This window comes from Saccostrea cucullata, unplaced genomic scaffold (genome assembly GCF_032062105.1).
Source record: "Saccostrea cucullata isolate Sc308-1 unplaced genomic scaffold, CSIRO_AGI_Scuc_v1 ctg275, whole genome shotgun sequence".
NCBI classification, from domain to species: domain Eukaryota; kingdom Metazoa; phylum Mollusca; class Bivalvia; order Ostreida; family Ostreidae; genus Saccostrea; species Saccostrea cuccullata.
The window spans coordinates 31,677-52,965 of record NW_026924241.1 but is presented as its reverse complement, the minus strand read 5'-3'; the positions used below and the strand labels follow the sequence as shown (position 1 = coordinate 52,965).

Below are 21,289 nucleotides of genomic sequence, written 5' to 3'. Positions count from 1 at the left end.
GCATTTAAATATGATAAACTTAAACAATGTACAGGTTCACAATGATATACATATCCATATATCACTGTGATATGTGCAAGCCAATGAAAGAGGAGAATATATCTGCCACTGGTAGAAAGTGAAGAATTTCATAATGATAAGAAATGGTTTTTAAGATAGGTTTATATAACTTTAAAAGAGTTTTGCTATGAACTGATTTAAAAGTATGAATAGATAATGAAGAATCTATACAACAACAAGGCATGCACGGATCTAGAGTGTGTTGTACGTCTTTAATAAATTATGAAAATATGAGTTGGAAATTATTTTTTGACTGGGAATTCGTACACCCCAAATCTGGAAAAAAATTCGGATTTTCGGGTTAATGTTTGTCTCTCAAACAAAAATTTGCTTCTGGTCAAAATTTCATGGCTAACTTGACACAAAACGAATTAATTTATCGGTCCTGGTTAATTGTTCTTGCCAACAGGACCGAAAGATTTCAAGAACTCTGCTGATTAAAGGGTGACCCACAAAATCCATGAAAAATAATGAATTTGATAATTACACAGTTTTACAGTGTATCATTTGATGTTGGCTTATAATCAATTCTTTTTTTTTAACATTTCTTCACCATTTTTTCTTTACCAGAAAACAGTGAAAAGGGGTTATGATCATTTTTATATGAGAAACAATTTAAAAAATCATCCCCAAGATCTTATCCATTTAGGATCTTCTGAAATTATTCTTGTTTTCTGATGCCATAGGTACTACAGTAAAACTTGGTTATAACAAAGTCACTGGGACCTATGAAATAACTTAACTACATCTCCGTATAAGTAATTCTTTAAATTTATATAGCTGGGGATCCAAGATAACTTCGCTATATCCGTGAATTCCCAATATCCGTGTTCATACTAAATGAGTTTTATGATACAAGCAAATTTGGTAGTGTAATAGGAAAAAAAGAAAGTCTCAATTTATTTGTTTTTGTATATCTTACATTTTTGTAGCTGCATATTTTACAAGGTTTTATGTCTGTTTCATGAAACTCAAAGGTTTGATAAGTTGGGGTGTTTTTATTTTACCCATACATATTAAGTAATAGGAAAATAATTCAGATTTTGGTTCTTGTTGTTTACAACATTTTCTTTGAGAAGGAACCTACACATGTAACATTTGCTTCATATTTGAAATAAACAGGAAACAGGTTATTGAATTGTGTACTAATAGTGACATATTACATGTATAAATGAAGGCTTAGTCCCTGTAAATAATCAGAAATGGTGTTGGGGTATTATAGTATCCAGTATTATAAAATGATAAAGCTGTGTACTAAATAGAGCTAATTTTCATATAATGACCTACTCTAATGATTGTATACATGTGTGTAATATATTTTGAAATTATATTTCCTTGTTTGTTCGTTTTTTTTAATTTTAGCTTTTTTTAAGTCTAGGAAGAAAATCACTATATTCTGAACTAAAAATTTCCTTGTTCTTTAAAATATTTTTTGTAATAGCTTAAAAAAAAAGGACTGTGAATCTCATGGTTAGCTCATTATGACAAAAGTGGTCAAACTATACAGAAAAAAAATATAGCAAATTTTTTTCCTGAATTGAAAATAAATGTTATCCATTTGTTTAAAACGATGATACTAAAAAAAATAAGATTAATATTCATACATGTTAACTCTCCCGATTTAGGACTCTCCCGTACCGATTTAATGCAGAAATCTACCGCTTTTCTACAAAAGCTTTGTCTAAAGTATTTTTGGTTCGCTTAAGTATCCATTTTTGAAGCCACTCTCATGAATTCTCGCTAGATATCGCGTTATTTGACTCGGAATCATACAAACGCTTTTTTGTACATAGATTTCAAGCACGGATTTGACAACGACAACAACACAAGACTACCAGTGATTACATTGGTTACGATGAATTAATCAACATCCCTGCCATGAAAAAGGAGATACAGCTTTTAAGAATTAGATGAAAACATTTGACATCGTCTTTAAAAGCACAGAAGCTCACAACTTTATCAATAAAGTCAATAGAAATCACTCGATTGACCAAGCCATGTGGCACATCTCTACTTTCGTTTTCGATCATCGCGGGAAATCTGATTTATATAAGGAAAGATAGGAACTTGTTTTAGATCTAGATTAAACCATGTCATCATTTGTTTTGTTTAAAAACTGAATGAACATTCAGAATTATTGCTTCTAGGCTATATCAGCAAAGATCACTCTTCAAAAGGCTAAGTAAAGCAGCCAATCCAAGCAAAATGATGAGCATGAAAAATATTTGAATTTGTACAATTTATGTCAAACTTAAGGTGTTTCTGTCTTCTTCTTTGCTGTTGATATTTAAGATTAATTAGTGTAGGTACCTGATTTCATTTAAGGCTTATAATATACATGTATATTACATGAAAGATATCGATAATCCAAGCGTTAAACAACACGCGCGCAATGCTACCGCTTTTGAGGTCTGAATCTCCCTATTTTTCATCACAGTAGGTTAACATGTATGATATGATTGTCCCCATCGCTACATATTGAATGTAATTCCTAAAAGATCAGTGGGGGCTGTAATCTGTAAACTGTAGAATATGTCTTCTTAGCTATCTGTTATCAATATATTGGTACTTAGTACATGTACCTAGGCATGATCATTGCATAAATAGGGGTAAAAATGAAAAAAAAATCACTAATCACTACAAACAATACCAAAAAACTTTAAAAAGCTTTCTCACAAAAATAAGGTCTCACATAAATTTGGTGATCTATGTGGTACACAAAATCTAATCTGTTAAATAATGAATGTATAGCTGAGGACATTGAGTCTGTTCAAAATAACAGAAAAGCCATATCCTGAATGTATTATTATAACTGTTTGTTATATAATAGATAAGCCTATACATTGCATTATCTTTGATAATGGTTGAGCTAGTGCGTCATCTAAGGTAGAGTAGAGATACGTAAACAGTTGCTGTAATGTTTAAGCACATGTAACATATGTATATGCATAGTCCATGTACAGTTACTAAACATTTTATATTTGCAATTTGTTCATACATATGGGTACTTATACAGTAGATAAATAAAAGAACAGCTACATATCATATTCCTGTTCATGACATGGAGACCCTTTGTATCATGTGTGACAATTGACATTGGTTGATTTTAAACTTAGTAGCTATAAAATTTTCTATAATCAATATTTATTGATTATTATTAGTCAGGTTTAGTTCCATTTAATTTTATCATATTTATTATTCTTAGGCTATGAGGTAGGAATGGTATCTTAAAGTTCATTCATTCTATCCTTATCTGTTAATGAGTATGTAAGACGTTCCTTAGGAGAATCTGTTGGTAATTTTCCATGAAAAAACGTTAATGGTACTGTATTTTACATTCAGTTATACTGAAACCAATGTAAAACTAATAAAATTCTCCAATAAAATTTCAATGGGAAAAGATCATCTGATATCAATCAGGAGTTTCTTCCCTTTACATGATAAAAGTTAAAACAGAAAGTATGTACTTCATCATTATGTACTGCATCTACCCATTGGTATTGTTAGCTGAGTGATAGTCTGCATGTACACGACTTGTGTCCTTGGTCCTTGAGACTTCCAGCCAGTACCTGACCTTGAGCTTATCAAAATCTGTAAACCAGCAAGATTTCCGTTTAAAGTACAGCTGAATGGGCCATGCATGTTTACGCAATTGATCACCCCATTTCTCCCCGACCGTATACTTACTGCCTTGAGAGTGGAGGACCATTCTGTGGTTATTCACCCGGTGAACTTTGTACCAGTGTCCCCCACCTGATAGTCTACTTCTCCAAATATTGGAGATCTTGTAATGGCAATTCATCACAACCGCAAAATTATATAGAGTTCAAAGTCTATGTGGTCTAGCAATGACTTTTTAGTAATGGCTAGTAATCAGTGAGTCAAGTACTTAATATTATAGGTGAGTAAAATACTTATTAAATGATATAATTTTGACTTACCAATGGTGTGCATCGTAGTACAATGTACCTTGAACTTCTGTACATTGTGGATGTGACTGTTTGGCTTAGCTGGTTAGATTTTCAGTCCTTTATCATTGAGTCCTGGCCTTGACAGATATATGATCGAACCTTGTCAGTGGTCTGTGATTCAATGTACATGTCTGTCTGGATTTTTTATTTATTATAGAGTTCAACCTTCATCTGCATTTGGATTGTGTGTCTGTGGCCATAAGTAGATTTTTTTTTTTTGAGCTATCTAAGGATAGAAAAAAATTAGAATTGATCTCGAGCGAAAAAAATGTCGGACGCTCAGAAATCGCTAATACAGAGAGTTTCAGTGACTGGAATAATGATGATGTAAGTGCTGTTGTGTCTAATACAGATGAGTCAGAATTTGTCGAGAGATGTAAGACTAGCTGTGATGTCAAAAATGTCAGCTCTAATACACTATGCAATAATTTGCATAGAAATTCATATCATTAAATGATTGTTAAATCATAGATAACATATTCTTTTAATTCTTCTTTCTTATTGTGTAAAATGTATCAATTCTGTGTAGTCAGCATGATGATGTATTACTTACTGGTATATTAGATTTGAGGAATTTTGATAACATATGATATTGAGAGATAGACAAAGAGAAAGGTTGATACATTCTCAATTTTATGTGCTTCAGCTGTCCTTATTAAAGAAAGATTGAGGATTTTTGATAACTTAGATGATATTGTAGAAAGATAAAGGTTTCTTTTTTGATTTTAATACACTAGCTATCTTTCAGAAAGATTGAGGAATTTTAATAACATAATTTGATAACATGATAATGTAACCAAGAGAAATGTTGATTCATTCTTGATTTTATATTATATGCTCTATTCTTCAGGAAGATTGATCCATATTTCTTTGTCATTTAAAAATTCAATTGTTTCAAATTGAAATGGAATTCAGTTAGAGATCCATCTTGAATATATATGATTGGTCTCATTTTGTGAACCTGCATAGAATACCATGTTTCAATCAACAACTTGTATGATAAGCTGTGAAACTATTTTGATCTTCAGTTTGTAGATCTTTCATAAGCTTCATTTAATATATTTGTGCAGCATGTAAAAGGGGCAGAGTTTTGCTTGATTCTGAATTTCAAATCCTCTGTTTTTAAATATTATCCATATAACACAGCCTCAAGAAGCAGATGGCATACAGGTTATTGATTATGTAAGGGAAGATTCCATCTCTTTTTGCTTTGTGTTCTAGCCATTCAAAGCTTTATTAGCTTTATCAGAGAAATGAGACCCGGTCACTCTATGATATATTAATGAAGAGAATATAAGGAAGAACAATTCTTAAAAGTCATGATGCAGATGTTGTTTTATAGTTCATTGATAAGTCCTGTCAGAAAGAGAGAGAGAGAGTTGTGCTTTTGAAGATGCCCTTGAACATGCAATATGCTCACAATATTTTTAGATAACAAGTTGAAGAACATATTTAGGGTTTCAGTTCTTTTTTGTTAAAAAAAAAAAAATACAAAAGGGAGTTTAGGTATTTCCTTATACGGGTATATGATACATGTAATTGTAGATATTTGTAAGTGCATTTATGTTTTCAGTTGGTGAATTTTTTTTTTACTTCTTACTTATATGTATGTACCAAAATATGTGTGTTACAGTGGGTTAGGATATCTGTAGTGCTATTAAAGTAATGAAGTATTGTAAAGTTTAAATTTTTCTCGCATTCAGGCATGTTATCATATGTTCTGTGCAGTGAAATTTTTTCTAAGATCTCAAATAATTGTTTGACGTAACCAGAACAAATGTAATATTCATATTAAAATGTTTCAGAGAGAAGATTGGAAACATGGACTATCTGAAGTTTCTAGGAGCAGGTGCTGTGACCTTGGCCGCAGTAACCACGACAACATTCTACTATCTGACCAGTCGACCCCAGCCAATTCAACTGGCCGTTGATCTGAACGACCAATCAGAGGAGGTAGATGTAAGTATATATTTCAATACCAGTATATATATTATGGCAGACAGGAATAAATTGTTATTAAAATTAAACTTCTTTTTGAAGAAAGGAAGTTGTAAAATTGTTGACTTATGTTTTCACCCAATTAGTTCAACAGACAAGAAGCCGTTTTACAAATTTATAATGAGAAAACTGTAATGGCTCATGAAACCTGAACTAATGAAGTTTTAGTATATAATTTGTTACTGCAGTTTTAATAGTATGGTTGAACATGAGTGGGTTGCTTAGAGAAGAAATGGGATAATGCAGCTTTAATAAGGGTTGACATATAGAATCCTAGAACTTGAAATACAAGAATTTGTGTTATGATCTTAACAATGCAGATGATGAATGTATTTTTCTCATACACTACTTGTTAAAATTAGTACAAAACTTATTGGATTTACTGTAAAAGTACTGCCAGCTAAATTCTTTGGCATATTTCAGATGGAACTATGGATTGGGTACAGTCAGAAATATTTCTGTTTGGAAATGACTTGCTCCTCTGAAGTGAAAGAAAAATTTTATTTGGCTTGTTGTTGCTTCTTTTTTTGGAGAAAAATTTGACTATATCATCATGTCATGGTCCTAAAGCCGTAGACTGAAAACATCTGCAATTAGGAGTGAAACGGTTCACCATGGTATCGATTCACCGCGGTATTTTTTCTCGGTTCGATACAGGGTACAAAATCTCTATTTTCGGTTCGGTTCGTTTTTCTGTCATGATCATTATTCAGTCGGGTTTGGCATAAGGTATGAACATGTTCCTCCGTATAATTAGTTCAAAAACGTAAATTTTTGTGGACTTAAAGTTTGTAAAATAATGTTTAATAGTCAAATCAATGATCAAATCAATGAAATTGATTTCTTCTATCCATTTTGCACAAAAATTATTTGACTACTAGATTAAGTAAAGGAAGCATAAAACAACACTTGAATTTGTTTCCTTCTATCAAAATGTGTAGTATTGAAAATAACCAAACCGAGACCAAATTTTACGATACGTATCGAACCGTGAGGGAGGCGTATCATTTCACCCCTATCTGCAATGCCCCAAATTTCCTATACTACGGTATTATTACATGTGTTATTGCAATGATAGCAATTGCAGGGTTGTCCCTAAGAAATTCAAATAGCTGGGGGCATTTAAAATATAAAAGGACTTCAAGGGTTCCTCCCCTAACAGGGTTGAGGGGGGATTAGGGATGTGCGATTTTATCGGTATCCCAGTATATCACAATTTTTTGTTGCGCGATACGTATCGTGATACGGAGACCTAAATACCGGTCTTTAGGTACATATTATAAAGTCCAGAAATTATTCATTTATTTGTTCAATCTTTCAAATTACAATTACAGAAAGTATAAAAAATGTTGTAAAAAGTGAAAAGAACGGCATCTTACCGTCCAAACATAATTGATTTTATATATATAAAAATTTCAAGACAGTAAAATTTTGTTTTTCTAGCATATTTTTTAGAAAAATAATGACTTTTCATATAAAATCATTGTAAAAACTGCTTTTAAAAATATCATGATATTATCGTGATATTGTGGGAAAAAATCGTGATAAATCGCGATACGAAATTTTTGGTGATACCCATCCCTAGGGGGGATACCAGAAAAATGGAGGGGATTATGTCATTATAGGTGGGGAAATTCCCCAGCCCCTATGTCTTAAGGGGTCCTTGTATTGCTATGCCAAACCTCTACTCTCTGGGAAGGTAATACAATATATGGTACATTATAGTTCTGCTCAGTACTGTACGGGAAAAAATAATAAGTCTTTAAGTACCTAATTTGGTTTTGAACTTCAGTCTTTAATTTATGAAGTTTTATTATCCTGTGTATTAGTATGATTTTAATTATAGATGCTTTTATGAAATTGAGTTTGTACATGTACGTTGACAACTAGAAAGAATGTGTATGTCATTTTGCACATCTAATAATTACCTTGAAAGAGAAATGTCAGTCAAAGGAAAGTGAAACTTCTTAAGTTGTTTTTAGTTTCAGAGGAAGAAAAAACTTTGGGAGTGTAGTGAATTTACCACCACTAATAATTATTATACACAGGAACTATTTTTGTATTTTACAATATATATAGGAAGCCAATCCTGCTTATTTAAAAGTAATACTTGTGATAGGCTGTATATACATATAGCTTCATGAGGGAGGGCATAAATGACTTATGTGCTGCATGCATGTCTTCATGAAGTGTTTGCTCCAATTAGTTATGATGTAAACAGCGCCTGATAATATCGCCTGATCCCGAATCACACCATTAGTATACCTTCTCTATACTTATATATTGATTCAGTTTTATATATAGAGCACACATCAAGGCTTGATTACAGAAACCTAATTTTATCTCCCTGCCAAATGGTCCAGAACTGGATCTGTTTTTATATTGATTTTGTTCTCTCTCATTGATCAACTACCAATACGGTAGCAATATTGTGTGTTAATAAAGTGATAAAATGCTTGGATAGACTGAAGAGATGTTTCAGCAAAGGAGGCTGACTCCTGACTTAGAGAAATCTTCATTTATAATTGATTTTATTGAATAATGTTATTGAGTAACAGTCAATATGGAAGGAAATGGAATATGACGTAGGTGTGCTTTTGTTTACCAACATTCAAACTCACACTTACTTGCGATTTAAATTGCTCAAGGATGTGAATGAAACTGAATTTACGACAGCCACGTAAATCCATTATGAGTGATTACACGTTTTAGAAAAGTCATCAAGCATTGGCCAAGATTTAGGTCATTCATGCTTTATAAGTAGATCATGGGAGATAAGTGAAGCGTAACATTCTTTTACTACAGGTAGTATATGTTTCATGCCAAGCACAGGTAACATGTGCTGAGCTGTGATCGAAAAACACAAAGTTGTTTAAAATAACCCCTTATCAAGCAAAGTCCAGTGTAGTGAATAGTGAAGTGAATTCAGAAAATTTGAAATCCCCACGTGGAGTGTTGTGTTTATCTTTTCATTGATTGGGACATTTTGTGAAAAACATGGGGAATAGTCAGTCCTATAGTCTTGCTTTGGACCCAAACAATCAGAGTGAAATTGTTGATGTAAGTTTTATGTTTTTATTTTAATTAGGAGTTTTTATTTACTTTTCTTTCTTTTTATCTTAAATTGCTTTAATGCATGAATGGTCTTATTTTGAAATGCCACCCTCTCAAAACATGTGCTGTATGCTGACTGTATTGTAATTGTTTTTTATCTAAATACTTGGTCATATACATCCTGGAAGATAGAATTAGGTTAGATTGCCAGATCAATTTAGCAATCATTTCTTTTTTTTGATTCTATTTAAAGGAGTGTTATTCAAATGTTATTTGATTTACTCAACCTTGAAACTTTGTCAAATTGAATTCTGTGACCATTTGTGGAAGAGATTTATAAATTTCTCGGGGGGGATTAGATATTCTATTCCCGGCATTTTAAATTTAAGTCTGTTGTTCATATTTTAAAAAAGAAACGCTTTTTTTTAAAGGCTAATGAAGAGCCTTCTAACCCTTGCAAGTTATTCGTATTATAGTATGTGATAAAATTCAACTGTGCATTACATATTCTCTGTTTCCTAAATGTAGAGCTTTATTTACATGTAGGATATATCAGTAATTATTCCTATAAGTTGAACTTTAATGCACAGACACATTATTCCACATTGAATCCATGCATATAAATTAAGTATTAAAAATGAATTTGGTTCATGATATATTTCACATGATAACTAATTCATAAAAAAAAAGATGGGAATTCCTTGAACGTTATAAGTAAATTTTTTGATACATTAAAGGGTATTATAGTACTTGTTTGGGGGCAGAAAAGGGGGCATTCTTTCCCTATAACTCAATACTCTTGTAGATTTATCCCACTAAAAATTACCCCCCCAAAAGAATTGGCATTTCTGAACATATTTTTTATACATTTCTTCACACCAGGGGTAATACTACCAGAGATGTTTCTATTCTGGGTTTTCATGTAGCATATGCCAAAGCCAAATATTTATGATAGATAATAACAATCAAGAGTTTATACAAACGTGCATCATAAATTTAACAAATGCGTAATATCGATATCTACTTAAATGTTGGGAGGATGTGTATTTTGTGGGTGCCAGTATTATTGATACAGAAATTTTTTTTTACATATATGAACATTTTCATAGCCAGATTTTAAAAAAGGGGTCATGCATATAATATATATATATATGTGTAATATTATCATAATTATGATAAAAAAAAATCATTATTATTAAACAGTTAGATTTGCCAACTGATGCACTTATGATGATATACTATTTTTAAGTGCTTGATAATCAAAGAAAGAAAAATTAGTTGCCACTTATGTGTTAAAAAAACCCCAAAAACTTTCATTGTGAAAAACCACTTTATTCTGTTGAGTGGAAGTGTATTTTCCATGACGAATGTTTTTTAGACTGTAAGACATCACATTCAATGACTATGGTTTAGTGCCAAGGTACTGATCCATGCGGCTTTCAAAATATGACATATTAAGTATAATTACATTTTGTTATATATATAACAAAGATTATTATTTGCATTCCAGAAAAATGAACGATCCCGGATGTCAAGGCTCTGTAAAAATGGAAGGTACATTTGCGAATTTGAGGATAAAGAAATTCAGACTTTGCACGATGCCTTCAAACGCGGAGCTAGAGTATCAAGTAAGTTCTGCATAGAGGATTTCCTGTATTGTCATGCTATTTCATGTGTATAGATAGAAGTACATGTACATCTGTTGCACTGACATATGAGAAGGAAAAGAAAATAAATTGTTATACAGTATATCATGGTGCAAACCATGATTGAGATCCTGGAAGTTTTTAATTTTTGGTCGTTCTTGAATGAGCAAAATGTCAAACCCCACCCCCTCTAATCCCCCCCCATTCCCTCCTTCAATTCGTTAACTGGTATTGATCTGTGAAAGAAATAAAATAATCACATTGTTACTTATAATATAGTGTCATCCCATTTATCACAGCTATTAGATATGTATCGTCAGTGATGTTTACATACATTATGAGGCACCATAAATAATTGAGACTTATTTGTCAATCAGAAAAAACAGTGCCTGGAGCTTTAAGGCTTGGGAAAGATTGAATCATCCTTGTTAGCGTAAACATTCACATATTATTTATTTATGAAATAGACTGATTAATAGTGATACTTCTTAATTCTTGCTTAGCTGTAAGGAATTAATAATTACAAGCGATCTGGGTTTTTTTTCTGTCATGGTCCAAAGTCTTCTGACTTTTAAAGTTTGGGGTTTATTCATAAAGTGCAAAGTCCACATATGATTCAATTAACAACATGTTTGTCTTTTGTCCTGAGGGCTATTTTTCTTTTTTGACACAGTGTATAGAATGAAGATGAAGGGATGATTAAGCAGTAATTTTAAAATGTACACAAAATTTACAGAAGTTGTTTGCCAAAATTTTATTAACTACACCATCAAATCATTTTAAAAAAAAACTTTATGACCCCCCCCCCCCAACTTTCATTGCATTACAAAATATTCAACACCACATCATGCCTCCTCTCTTGAGCAATAAACTTGCAATATAAATTTATTAGTCACCTATAAATGTATGATATAGGTTTATTCGATAACATTTACATAAGAGGTATTAATCATGTTTAACTGGAGTATGAAATGAGAATTGAGAAAGATTTCGGTTTTGATTACCGAATTGAAATTGCTCTAATTTATGTTTTTTCAAAGGAGGCACACTTAAATGTTTTACAAATGAATTTAGGAAGTTTGCAAATGAAAGTATGACTGAATACTGTAGACAGGATTTTTTTCAAATTTTTTTTTCTTCTTTCGCCCCATTCACAGGTGGGTGAATTTAAAATCGGTCAAATTCAAAGGACAGTATTATTTCGTAGAACCGTGACTTGGCAAATTGTATAAGCTGGGGCAAAATTGCCTGCAAATGTGAAATGGCAAAAATAAAATGAGTTGCAAATAGCCCTGTATCCAGTACATAATATGTACCCAGTATATTTTGATCATTGTAGATAATGGAAAGGCATATGGGTGGAAGCCCAGCCCCACAGAACCTTACACATGGATCTCCTATAATGATGTAAGTTGAGCACTTAGCAATTACTGTATATGTGTATTTAAAATTTGCTTTTACCTCTGCTATAACTTCATGCAATAAAAACAAAGTTTGAATATTGTAGTTCACTATTCACAAATATTTTTGAAGCATTTAAGCATTTCCTGGGTTTTCAGAATTGCACTCAATTTTGTTGCAGTGTGCTAGCTCTCAAATTAGTACAGTAGATGATTTGTTTATCTTTAAATTTGATTTTACTTCCTTCAGGAAAGATTGCTTTCTAGATGATGCCATAATTTAAAAATTTCCTTCTTCTCAAGTGATGTTTAGAAGTATTTCTTAGAATGTAGATGATGTGATAGTAAAATCCGCGGTCTAGTAGAAAATGACACATGCTTGATAAGTGTTATGATTTAAGTATGGTAAAGAGGTCCACCAAAGTAGGCGAAAAATGTAATTGAATTATATATAATTTAATATGGCATATTTTTTTCCCCATAGGTCCTTGTTCGAGCAGCCAATGTTGGTGCAGGCTTTATAGCACAAGGACTAAAACCAGAAAACACAACGAATATTGGCATTTATTCCCAAAACAGAGTTGAGGTATCTATTTTGAAGATCTCTCTAAAATTCATTTTTCTCATTGCTACTAGTATCAGATATATCTATTGTATCCCATAAACTATATTCAAATATAACAAATTTCTGAAAATGTTAAGCACTGAATATTGTCTAACCTTATGAAGTCTTTGAATTCAGAAAATATATAAATGGGGCAATCATGTACCCAATCAAGATACAAAAACTTGTTCTATATGCAGTGGCATTCTAGTTTAATGCAAACTGAACTTTTATTTCAGTATGGGATCACAGAGCAAGGATGCTATATGTACTCCATGGTCCTTGTACCTTTGTATGACACCTTGGGCGCTGAAGCTTGTACACACATTATCAACCAAGGTAAAAGGCATTATGAATGTAGATGAAGGTTATCTGAGTCCATTGATAATTGAGAGAAAAATAGAGATGAAGCTGAGGAAAACAAATATTACCCTCATGATTGCATTTGTCGCAGCTGAAAAAATAATTATGTAAATTTAATGGGATTAAAATTGTTTGCTTATAGATGATGTGCTGTATAATAATTTGATGCTTGTTAGAATATTTTAGAACAAAAAAAATCAATTTTGTTATAAATAAGTTAGAGGGAACTCATTGGCACAGTGAAGGATATAGCTAAGCCACATCCCCATCATAATTAAATCGTAGACAAAGCATTAAGTCTTGTTATTAAGTATCTTTATCTAAGTCTCGAATTCTTTCGAAAATATTTATTACATGTATAAAACTGTTGTTTTCCCAGCTGAGATAAGTTTGGTGATCTGTGATAAGATCGTGAAGGTGAAGGCCTTGCTGGACAGGATCAAGGAGACACCCAATCTGAGGAAGGTGGTGCTGGTGGAGGAACCGTCTGCGGAAATCAGAGAGAGCGCCGCCAGTCACAAGATAGACCTCATCTCCTTCTCCGAGCTGGAGGTGGGCACTTGTACCGTTACCCAGTATACTGTAAACCAACTATTATTTGCGTCATCTTTTATTCGCGATTTGTTAGTGCAAAATCAATCCGCAATGATTAATTTTCACAACTGAGGAAATATTCTCTACAAATGCTTTATAGCAAAATCAGTGGTTCACGGCGATTGATATTCTCGAGTTATAGTAAATCGAGGAACTTACTGATACATGTATTTCTCGCACGCGAATAAAAGTTGGTTTACAGTGTAAATCTGAGTCTTCTATATTAGGGCTTACTTACCTGAGTTAATTTTTCATGTGTCACAATTTTTTTCCTCTCTTTAATTTTCTTTTTTTTTTTCTTTTTGAGATTTTTTAACTTATTATCTTTGAATTGATGAGGCATAAGTTTTTAAATCCTTGTAAATTTTTTATTGGCAAAGTCAAAGTTGCAGCTATTAATAAAAAGTGATACAAAAAAAGATGGTTTTATGATATTTTGAAAGGAGAATTATTTCATAGTTATTGAATTGAAGTGGTTAATAATTGAGCGTAAACTTATTATTTGGTTATTTAAAATTCTTATATGATTATGTAATTTTCAGGCTCTAGGTGAACAGAAACCCCAGGAGCCAAAGGTAAGTTTAATTTAAAGAAAAAGTCAGCAATATTTAGATCTAGTAGACTGTAATTATTTGAAAGTCAGATGTTTGCAATCATGATTTATAGTACCAGTAAATCCAAACAAAAACTGATTTCTGTGAAAGTGTAAAAAAGAATGTGTACCTTGATTGTCATATATTTTCAGCCATAACTGGTTTACGTAAATGTAGAGTTATTTTGTGAATTCTTAAAGGAAAGAAGAAAAAATTTTCCTGTTGTTTGATACATGACTGTGTATTGTATGTGGTAAAAATGAATTTTTGATTTATTTTTCAGCCATGTAAGCCTGACGATTTGTGTGTTTTATGCTACACCAGTGGTACAACAGGTAATCCTCTTTTTATTATATGCTACAGTAAGCAGGAAATAAATCTGCATGGGGACACATGACAGAACCCATTTTACTCATTTTATTGCAGTAAATATTTGTTCAGTGTTGTTCTTTATATAGTTGTTGAATAGTGAATTGTAAATAAACTTGGAATGAAGGATTATAGAAGTACATAATATATTTTAATCGCTGGCATATGGTTATATATTTGGTAAAGTGTTTTCCCTATTTTTGACATTTTATTATGTCATACCCTGTCCCTTATGTGACAGTAAGTGATATTGTAGGTGAAGGATTTAATTCCTGAAAAGTGAAATTAAAAATTATAGGATTGATTTACTGGAATTAAATTATCCTAGTAAACATTAATACATAACTTATATAAGTATTTCAAATTTAATGATTTTTAGCCCCTTGCTTCCTTGAATGACATAATGTGATAGTAAATATAAAATAGCCAATCTTCAAATAACATAATGATGTAACAAATACTGTACATGTACATATATTGGTGTATTCAAAATTTAGCGCAATCAGTGAGTGGTTAGTGCAATCATGAATTAGCACTACACTGTCTGCGCTTTATATTATATGTATAAATGATTTTTTAATGGTATTCATGAATTAGCGCATTGTTGTCCATGCCAAAGCCGCTAAAATATGAAGCCTGCTTTTAAGTACACATACAGTAACATGGTATATTTTGGGAAAAGGGGGGAGGGGAATTTTTTCACTTAATGTATGTTTATTTTGTACATTAGTTTAAACAGATACACTTAATTAGAGGTCCCCCCTCCACTTAGTTATAGTTTTTATCTGTTTAAAATTGGCATTTATTTTCTTTGTAATTAACCATTAAATCGTTCAATTTGGACATTAAAATAAATTTGTGTATTCTAATTTTAAATTCTTGATTTGGATAGTTTATGCCATGATAATATTACTGTTATATGCATATGGGGCTGTTTTGCCTAAGTCTGTTGAGTGAATTATTATTAGTTTAATCATTGATATAAATCTCAATTTGCTTCACAGACAAGCATTTCTATATATCATGAACAAATATAAAAATATCTGATCAGTAAAAATAAAACTAATGTTATAACTCTTATAATGATTTTAAACAAATTATATATGTAGGTTTACCTAAAGGTGCCATGCTTACACACAGGGGAACTATGGCAACAGTTGTGGCTGCAGCAGCAATATTGGTTAGTTTTGTCATTTGTGCTTGTGGAACTTCAGATCCACCTTTCATCATATTTTTAGATCTTCCGTTTTTTCATAATTTTAAATTCATTCTCTTCTGAGATGAGTTCTGCATTTCTTCACGATTGAAAAGGTATATTAAATATGAGGTAAGTATTCAGTGCTTGTAAAGTTAATTTATAAATCCATGATTGTACCCTTTAATTTTTTGCAGAAACCTGGTGGAATAGACATTTCTCCTGAAGATACTCTCATCTCTTATCTCCCCTTAGCTCATTCATATGAAAGGTTATTAGAGGTATGGATACATACGTATAGTTTCTTAAAATACTTAATGTAAATAATTATTGAAAATTATTTATATGCATACAAAGTTACAGAAAATTAATTACTTCATACACAAATATTAATTGAATGGAAGTGTTTTGACATCAGACATACAAGTATTTTTTCTTTCTTTGTGTTTTGAAATAAATTATTGTTATTTTCCCCTCTTTTAGTGTTATTGTGTATTAAGTGGAGCCAGGATAGGGTTCTTCCAAGGTGATGTCAAGCTATTGATGGATGACATTAAAGAGCTACAGCCCACACTATTCCCATCTGTACCAAGGCTACTCAATAGAGTCTATGACAAAGTAAGGCCGTTAGCACACCCAAATGGATGTTGTACACATGTTTTCAATATGATACATGGATATACAGTTGAATTTCAGTATCTTGAACACCTATGATTTAATTAACTTAGATATGACAAAGTGATTTTGTCCCATTGTGTTCAAGTACAATGTAATGAGGTTTGACTGTATATTCTGATGATTTTTTTTAACATTTAAATCAGTTGATTTATTTCTGAAAATGTTATGTAAAAGGAAATGAGCTATTGTTTTTAACAATGAGGACATACAATTAGGAGTGTATTGTTGACATTTATTTCAATTTTTCATTTTTTGTAGGTCATGACCCAGTTAAATGAGGGCTCGTCTATAAAAAGAAAGTTGTTTAACATGGCCATTGCCAGCAAGGAAAATGAACTCAAAAAGTAAGAATAAATTTGTTGAATTTGAAACGAAATCGTTCAGCTGTCATTGTCCTGTAATTTATGAATACTCCACATTGAAGTCAAGTAGCATTAATTGTAAAATGGTTATTTCAGTGGTATTTCATTCAAAGGAATTTAACCAGTTGCTATTGTTTGACTAGCATGTAATCTTGCATATACATTGTCAATAACTTTCAAAACAAGTATATACCGGTATATATATAAAAAAAATTGATTTGATACACATTTTACAGTAAAACATGGTTATAGAAAACATGCTTCTAATGAATTGACATTTAATACTTAGTGATTTTCATTCCCCTTGACTTTATTATATATAGTTGACTAGACGGATGGGCTTAGAGCGAAGCAAAATCACCTGTCCATGGCAGATTGTTTGAAGCATTTTTTACATGTTATTTAACATTTATCCACAGGAGTATAATTAGGAATGATAGTTTATGGGACAAAGTGGTATTTAAGAAGATTCAGGCAGGTTTGGGAGGAAAGGTTAAGCTGATAACAACAGGATCTGCCCCCCTGTCCCCCAAAGTCCTTCACTTCTTGAGATGTGTCGTGGGATGTCCTGTAAGTAAACCAAGTAAATCAATGGCTTGTAAACATATACACCTTCATGTGAAGTGTGGCATATTCATATTTTTCAAATACTATTGATAATGTTTTTATCATAAGAAAAAGAATATATAGAATCATTTTCATCATTAGATTTGAAAGCACTTGTTACTATAAAATCACCCATTTTTACGAGGCCTAATTTTCATGTAATGGATGAGGGAAAAAATATTGGTTTGTGGGGATTTGATTTTGTGGTTGACGATCTATAGAGTTGCTTTATGTTGAAATTTTAACATATTGTGGTGGACATGGATTCATGGGTTCTCTTCATACCATGAAAATGATAGATATTGGACCCCTATGAAGATTTAGTGATGTTGCTTTTTTTGACAGGTTGTGGAGGGATATGGCCAGACAGAATCCCATGCTATCTGTTCAGTAACACTGGTTGGAGATCCCGACACAGGTATAGTCAAATGACAACACAGATAGGAAGAAAAAGAGAATAATGGTCAGAATTTTATGTGACAAAAATGACAGAATAAGCCCCGTTCATGCATCTGCGTGACTCTAGGATGACGTGTAGAAAAAAATATGACAGATTATTTTTTTATGTGACAAAAGAAGTACTCTGACAGAATAAGCCCCATTCTGTTGCTGCAGATTGCAGTACCTGCATGACTATACTATGACTAAGTTCTGTAACAGTCCCAGCTCCACCAACAGGCATCACAGCTATTTGAGGGACGTTGGTTCAGAATACAAGAGGTCACCTCTAGGTACTCTCTACCCTTGGTCTGGGGACTTTCCCAGAAGCCTGATGGAAACACAAGGTTTCTGTATGTAGCTCCTAAGGCAGGTCTGGACAGAGTACAGTGTTTAGATATATGAAGATGGCTTTTATACCTTCGTTTTATACATTTAGCAAAAAATTAGTTTTTAACATCTTGAAGGGTTTTCAAAAATAAGTTTGAAGCTTCATGTCCTTAAGATGACTGTATTTAAACTTTCAATGTAAGTATCTTCATTGTTGTAAAAAGAATTTATCATTTTGCTCATATTTTATCTCAAAGTTGACTTGGTGAATGTTTAGAAAATGTAAAGAAAAGGGAAATAACTTGTATGACTGAAAGCACTTTAGATATGAAGATGAAGTTAAATCTTAGCTTAGAATATACAATGTATTGTGTAAATCACAAAAGTTCTTGAATGCCATTACTTTCAAAACAAATTACAAAAAAAATTGCTGTATATTAATCAAATTTTAGTAAAAATGAAAAGTGAACAAACAACATGAAGTGTGCATTACAGTTTAACAGTACAGAATATTTAGTATAACAAAATGGTAGCAATCATTGGCATTATTTATTTCCTTTTTCTTTTTTTTGTCTGCAGGAAACGTAGGTCCTCCACTTCCTTGCTGTCAGATCAAACTGGCTGATGTAGAGGAAATGAATTATTATGCAAAAGATGACAAAGGGGAGGTAAGTCCAAGAATCGATGTCATCTGAAATTCATGGTTAGAGATATTTTATCTCACAATTTTATTCAAATTAAATAAAATTCATAAGCTAACAGGATCACCTTTAATTATTAAACTCAGGTGATTTTAAGCAATATTAGATACATGTTATAGAAAAAGTTGTGTGGTATTGACATAACATTCATTTCATATCTCTGTCCTATAGGTCTGCATAAAAGGACCCAATGTGTTCCTTGGTTACTACAGGGACCAAGCCAAAACTGACGAGGCTCTAGATAAAGATGGCTGGCTTCACACAGGGGATATTGGACAGTGGCTAGAAGTAAGGCCCTTCTGAGTAGATTAAAAAAATGATCCTTAAAATATATTACAAAGAAATTAAACATTACATGTAACTTGATCCGAGTCTCGAACAGTTGATCTCATGTCTTTTGTTTTCTTTTTCAGAATGGTACCTTGAAAATTATTGATAGAAAGAAGAATATTTTCAAATTAGCACAGGTATATATTGGAGAACAAAATACAAAATTGGTTTTTTTAACAAATAGACACTGAATAGTTATATCTATTTTCTCAACGCCTTGTTCTTTGGTGTTTAAATTCAATTATTAATTTGTGTCACTTAGTATACATAGTTAATACTTCTAGTATAACAATTTTTTGTTGTTGAATTTTTTAGGGTGAATACATTGCCCCAGAAAAGATAGAAAATGTCTATGTAAGAAGCCAGCTGGTGGCACAAGTCTTTGTTCACGGAGAGAGTTTAAAGGTAAGATTTGACCTATTTATTGATATCTTTCTTGAACAGACATAAATAAAATACTGATTAAGTTTCTTCTCTATAGTGATACATTTTTTGTTCAAAATAAAATAAATTTAAGTTTGTTCTTTTCAGTATTATATTTCTTGTTCAGACATAGATAAGATTTTTGTTAACAAAAAAAATAATAATAATAAATAAAAAATGAAAAAGAAAATTGATTATCAGATTCTTCACTCTCAGCTTGTTCTGCTTTTAGTCGAGTTTAGTTGGTGTAGTTGTACCAGATCCAGACGTGTTACCAAACTGGGCCAAAACCAAACTAAATCTGACTCAGTCCATGGAGGAGTTATGTTCTAATGCTGTGAGTAAAATCTTAAGAAAGAAGTGACATAATTACTTTCAGTTTTATAGAGTTCTATGAAACCAATCAAAGTGTAAAAAGACCAACATACTGTATAATTTCCCTTTAAAATTTCTGAATGTATATATTTTCCATCTTTATAGGATGTGAAGAAAGAGATTTTGGCCGACATGACCAAATATGGAAAAGCAGGAGGACTCCATTCATTTGAACAAGTGAGTTTATCAAGCTTAAACAATTAGCTGCATGGTCGAAACAGTTATATAGTAATTGATCTTAAGCATAACTTAAGAAAAGTGAATGCTTCTTTTAAGTCATTTACTGTAGCAGAGAAAAATTAACAAATATGGCTGATCTACACTTGTACTGAACTGAAGAATGACATCATTTCTCTTCAATATCCTTCATTTTGTCATATTCTAGACTGAGATTTTTCCAGATTTTACCCCAACACATCCTTTTCATACATATACTTTAATAATTTGCAAGCAATAATTTTATTCATTTACTTTTTTATGATTCAAAGTATGTAGTATTTCAACAGCATATCATCAGCTTAAAGCATTAAATTTTATATTTTCAGGTTAAGGATATCTTCCTCTATCCAGAATTGTTTTCTGTGGAAAATGGACTTCTGACACCAACATTTAAGGCAAAAAGACATGAACTGAAAGTTATGTTTAAGCCACAAATTGATGAAATGTACAAAAATCTAGCATAAAATATGTGTATTTAGAAACTAGTTATAAATTGTAAAAAATGAAGATTTTGCTTTGAATTATGCATATTATTTTTTGATTGCAAAGCACCAGAAGCAAATAGTAGGGTCAGAATCTCTTAAATTAAGCTAGTAATATTGATTTTCTGTGAAATAAATGCATGCATTGTACCTAATTCTGGGAAGAAAAAATATGAAATGTTTTTCTTGAATAGAAATTTGTTTTTGGAAGGTATTTTTTCTCCTGTATGTATATTCTGAAATAAAGAGGTAAAAACAATGTAGTAACATGCAGGTAATGAGTTGAAATAATTTTTTTTTTTAAGTACATGTATGTGATAAAGGTTGTGTAGATTTCTGCTTTTATCATTTACAACTTACTGCTTTAAGAGAATCTTGTATCATAAGATATACTAGTCTAGAAATGAGATTTTTGAAGAACTTGAACAGTTGAAATGCTTTGAATTCAAGTTTTAAATAATCAAGCATGTAAGTGCTAAAAATAAAATTGCAAAACTC

The 21,289-nt window shown here is 31.7% G+C and overlaps 2 protein-coding genes across 5 annotated transcripts in view; one reads left to right on the top strand and one right to left on the bottom strand.

Moving 5' to 3' along the window:
- Positions 1-4,140, bottom strand: part of LOC134266022 (RNA-binding protein FUS-like) — a 23,224-nt gene extending 19,084 nt beyond the window's left edge. The window contains exon 1 of the mRNA XM_062748240.1: positions 4,002-4,140. The gene's annotated coding sequence lies outside the window, so the exon portion shown is untranslated. The remainder of the gene's footprint in view (positions 1-4,001) is intronic.
- The window catches only part of LOC134266024 (long-chain-fatty-acid--CoA ligase 1-like), a 22,158-nt gene extending 869 nt beyond the window's left edge, over positions 1-21,289 (top strand). Inside the window, exons 1-22 of one of the 4 annotated variants that reach the window (XM_062748242.1) lie at positions 4,260-4,358; positions 5,837-5,990; positions 10,594-10,711; positions 12,069-12,136; positions 12,614-12,715; positions 12,973-13,072; positions 13,476-13,648; positions 14,233-14,265; positions 14,567-14,618; positions 15,762-15,832; positions 16,045-16,128; positions 16,331-16,465; positions 16,784-16,869; positions 17,307-17,457; positions 17,839-17,911; positions 18,841-18,929; positions 19,134-19,250; positions 19,376-19,429; positions 19,608-19,697; positions 19,948-20,052; positions 20,196-20,267; positions 20,636-21,289. In XM_062748242.1, the coding sequence (XP_062604226.1) occupies positions 4,300-4,358; positions 5,837-5,990; positions 10,594-10,711; positions 12,069-12,136; positions 12,614-12,715; positions 12,973-13,072; positions 13,476-13,648; positions 14,233-14,265; positions 14,567-14,618; positions 15,762-15,832; positions 16,045-16,128; positions 16,331-16,465; positions 16,784-16,869; positions 17,307-17,457; positions 17,839-17,911; positions 18,841-18,929; positions 19,134-19,250; positions 19,376-19,429; positions 19,608-19,697; positions 19,948-20,052; positions 20,196-20,267; positions 20,636-20,773 (2,124 nt within the window). In that variant the 5' untranslated portion in view covers positions 4,260-4,299 and the 3' untranslated portion in view covers positions 20,774-21,289. Of the gene's footprint in view, positions 1-4,259; positions 4,359-5,622; positions 5,702-5,836; positions 5,991-8,215; positions 9,090-10,593; positions 10,712-12,068; positions 12,137-12,613; positions 12,716-12,972; positions 13,073-13,475; positions 13,649-14,232; positions 14,266-14,566; positions 14,619-15,761; positions 15,833-16,044; positions 16,129-16,330; positions 16,466-16,783; positions 16,870-17,306; positions 17,458-17,838; positions 17,912-18,840; positions 18,930-19,133; positions 19,251-19,375; positions 19,430-19,607; positions 19,698-19,947; positions 20,053-20,195; positions 20,268-20,635 lie in introns of those variants that run through there. The other 3 variants (XM_062748244.1, XM_062748243.1, XM_062748245.1) reach the window with 3 other exon arrangements.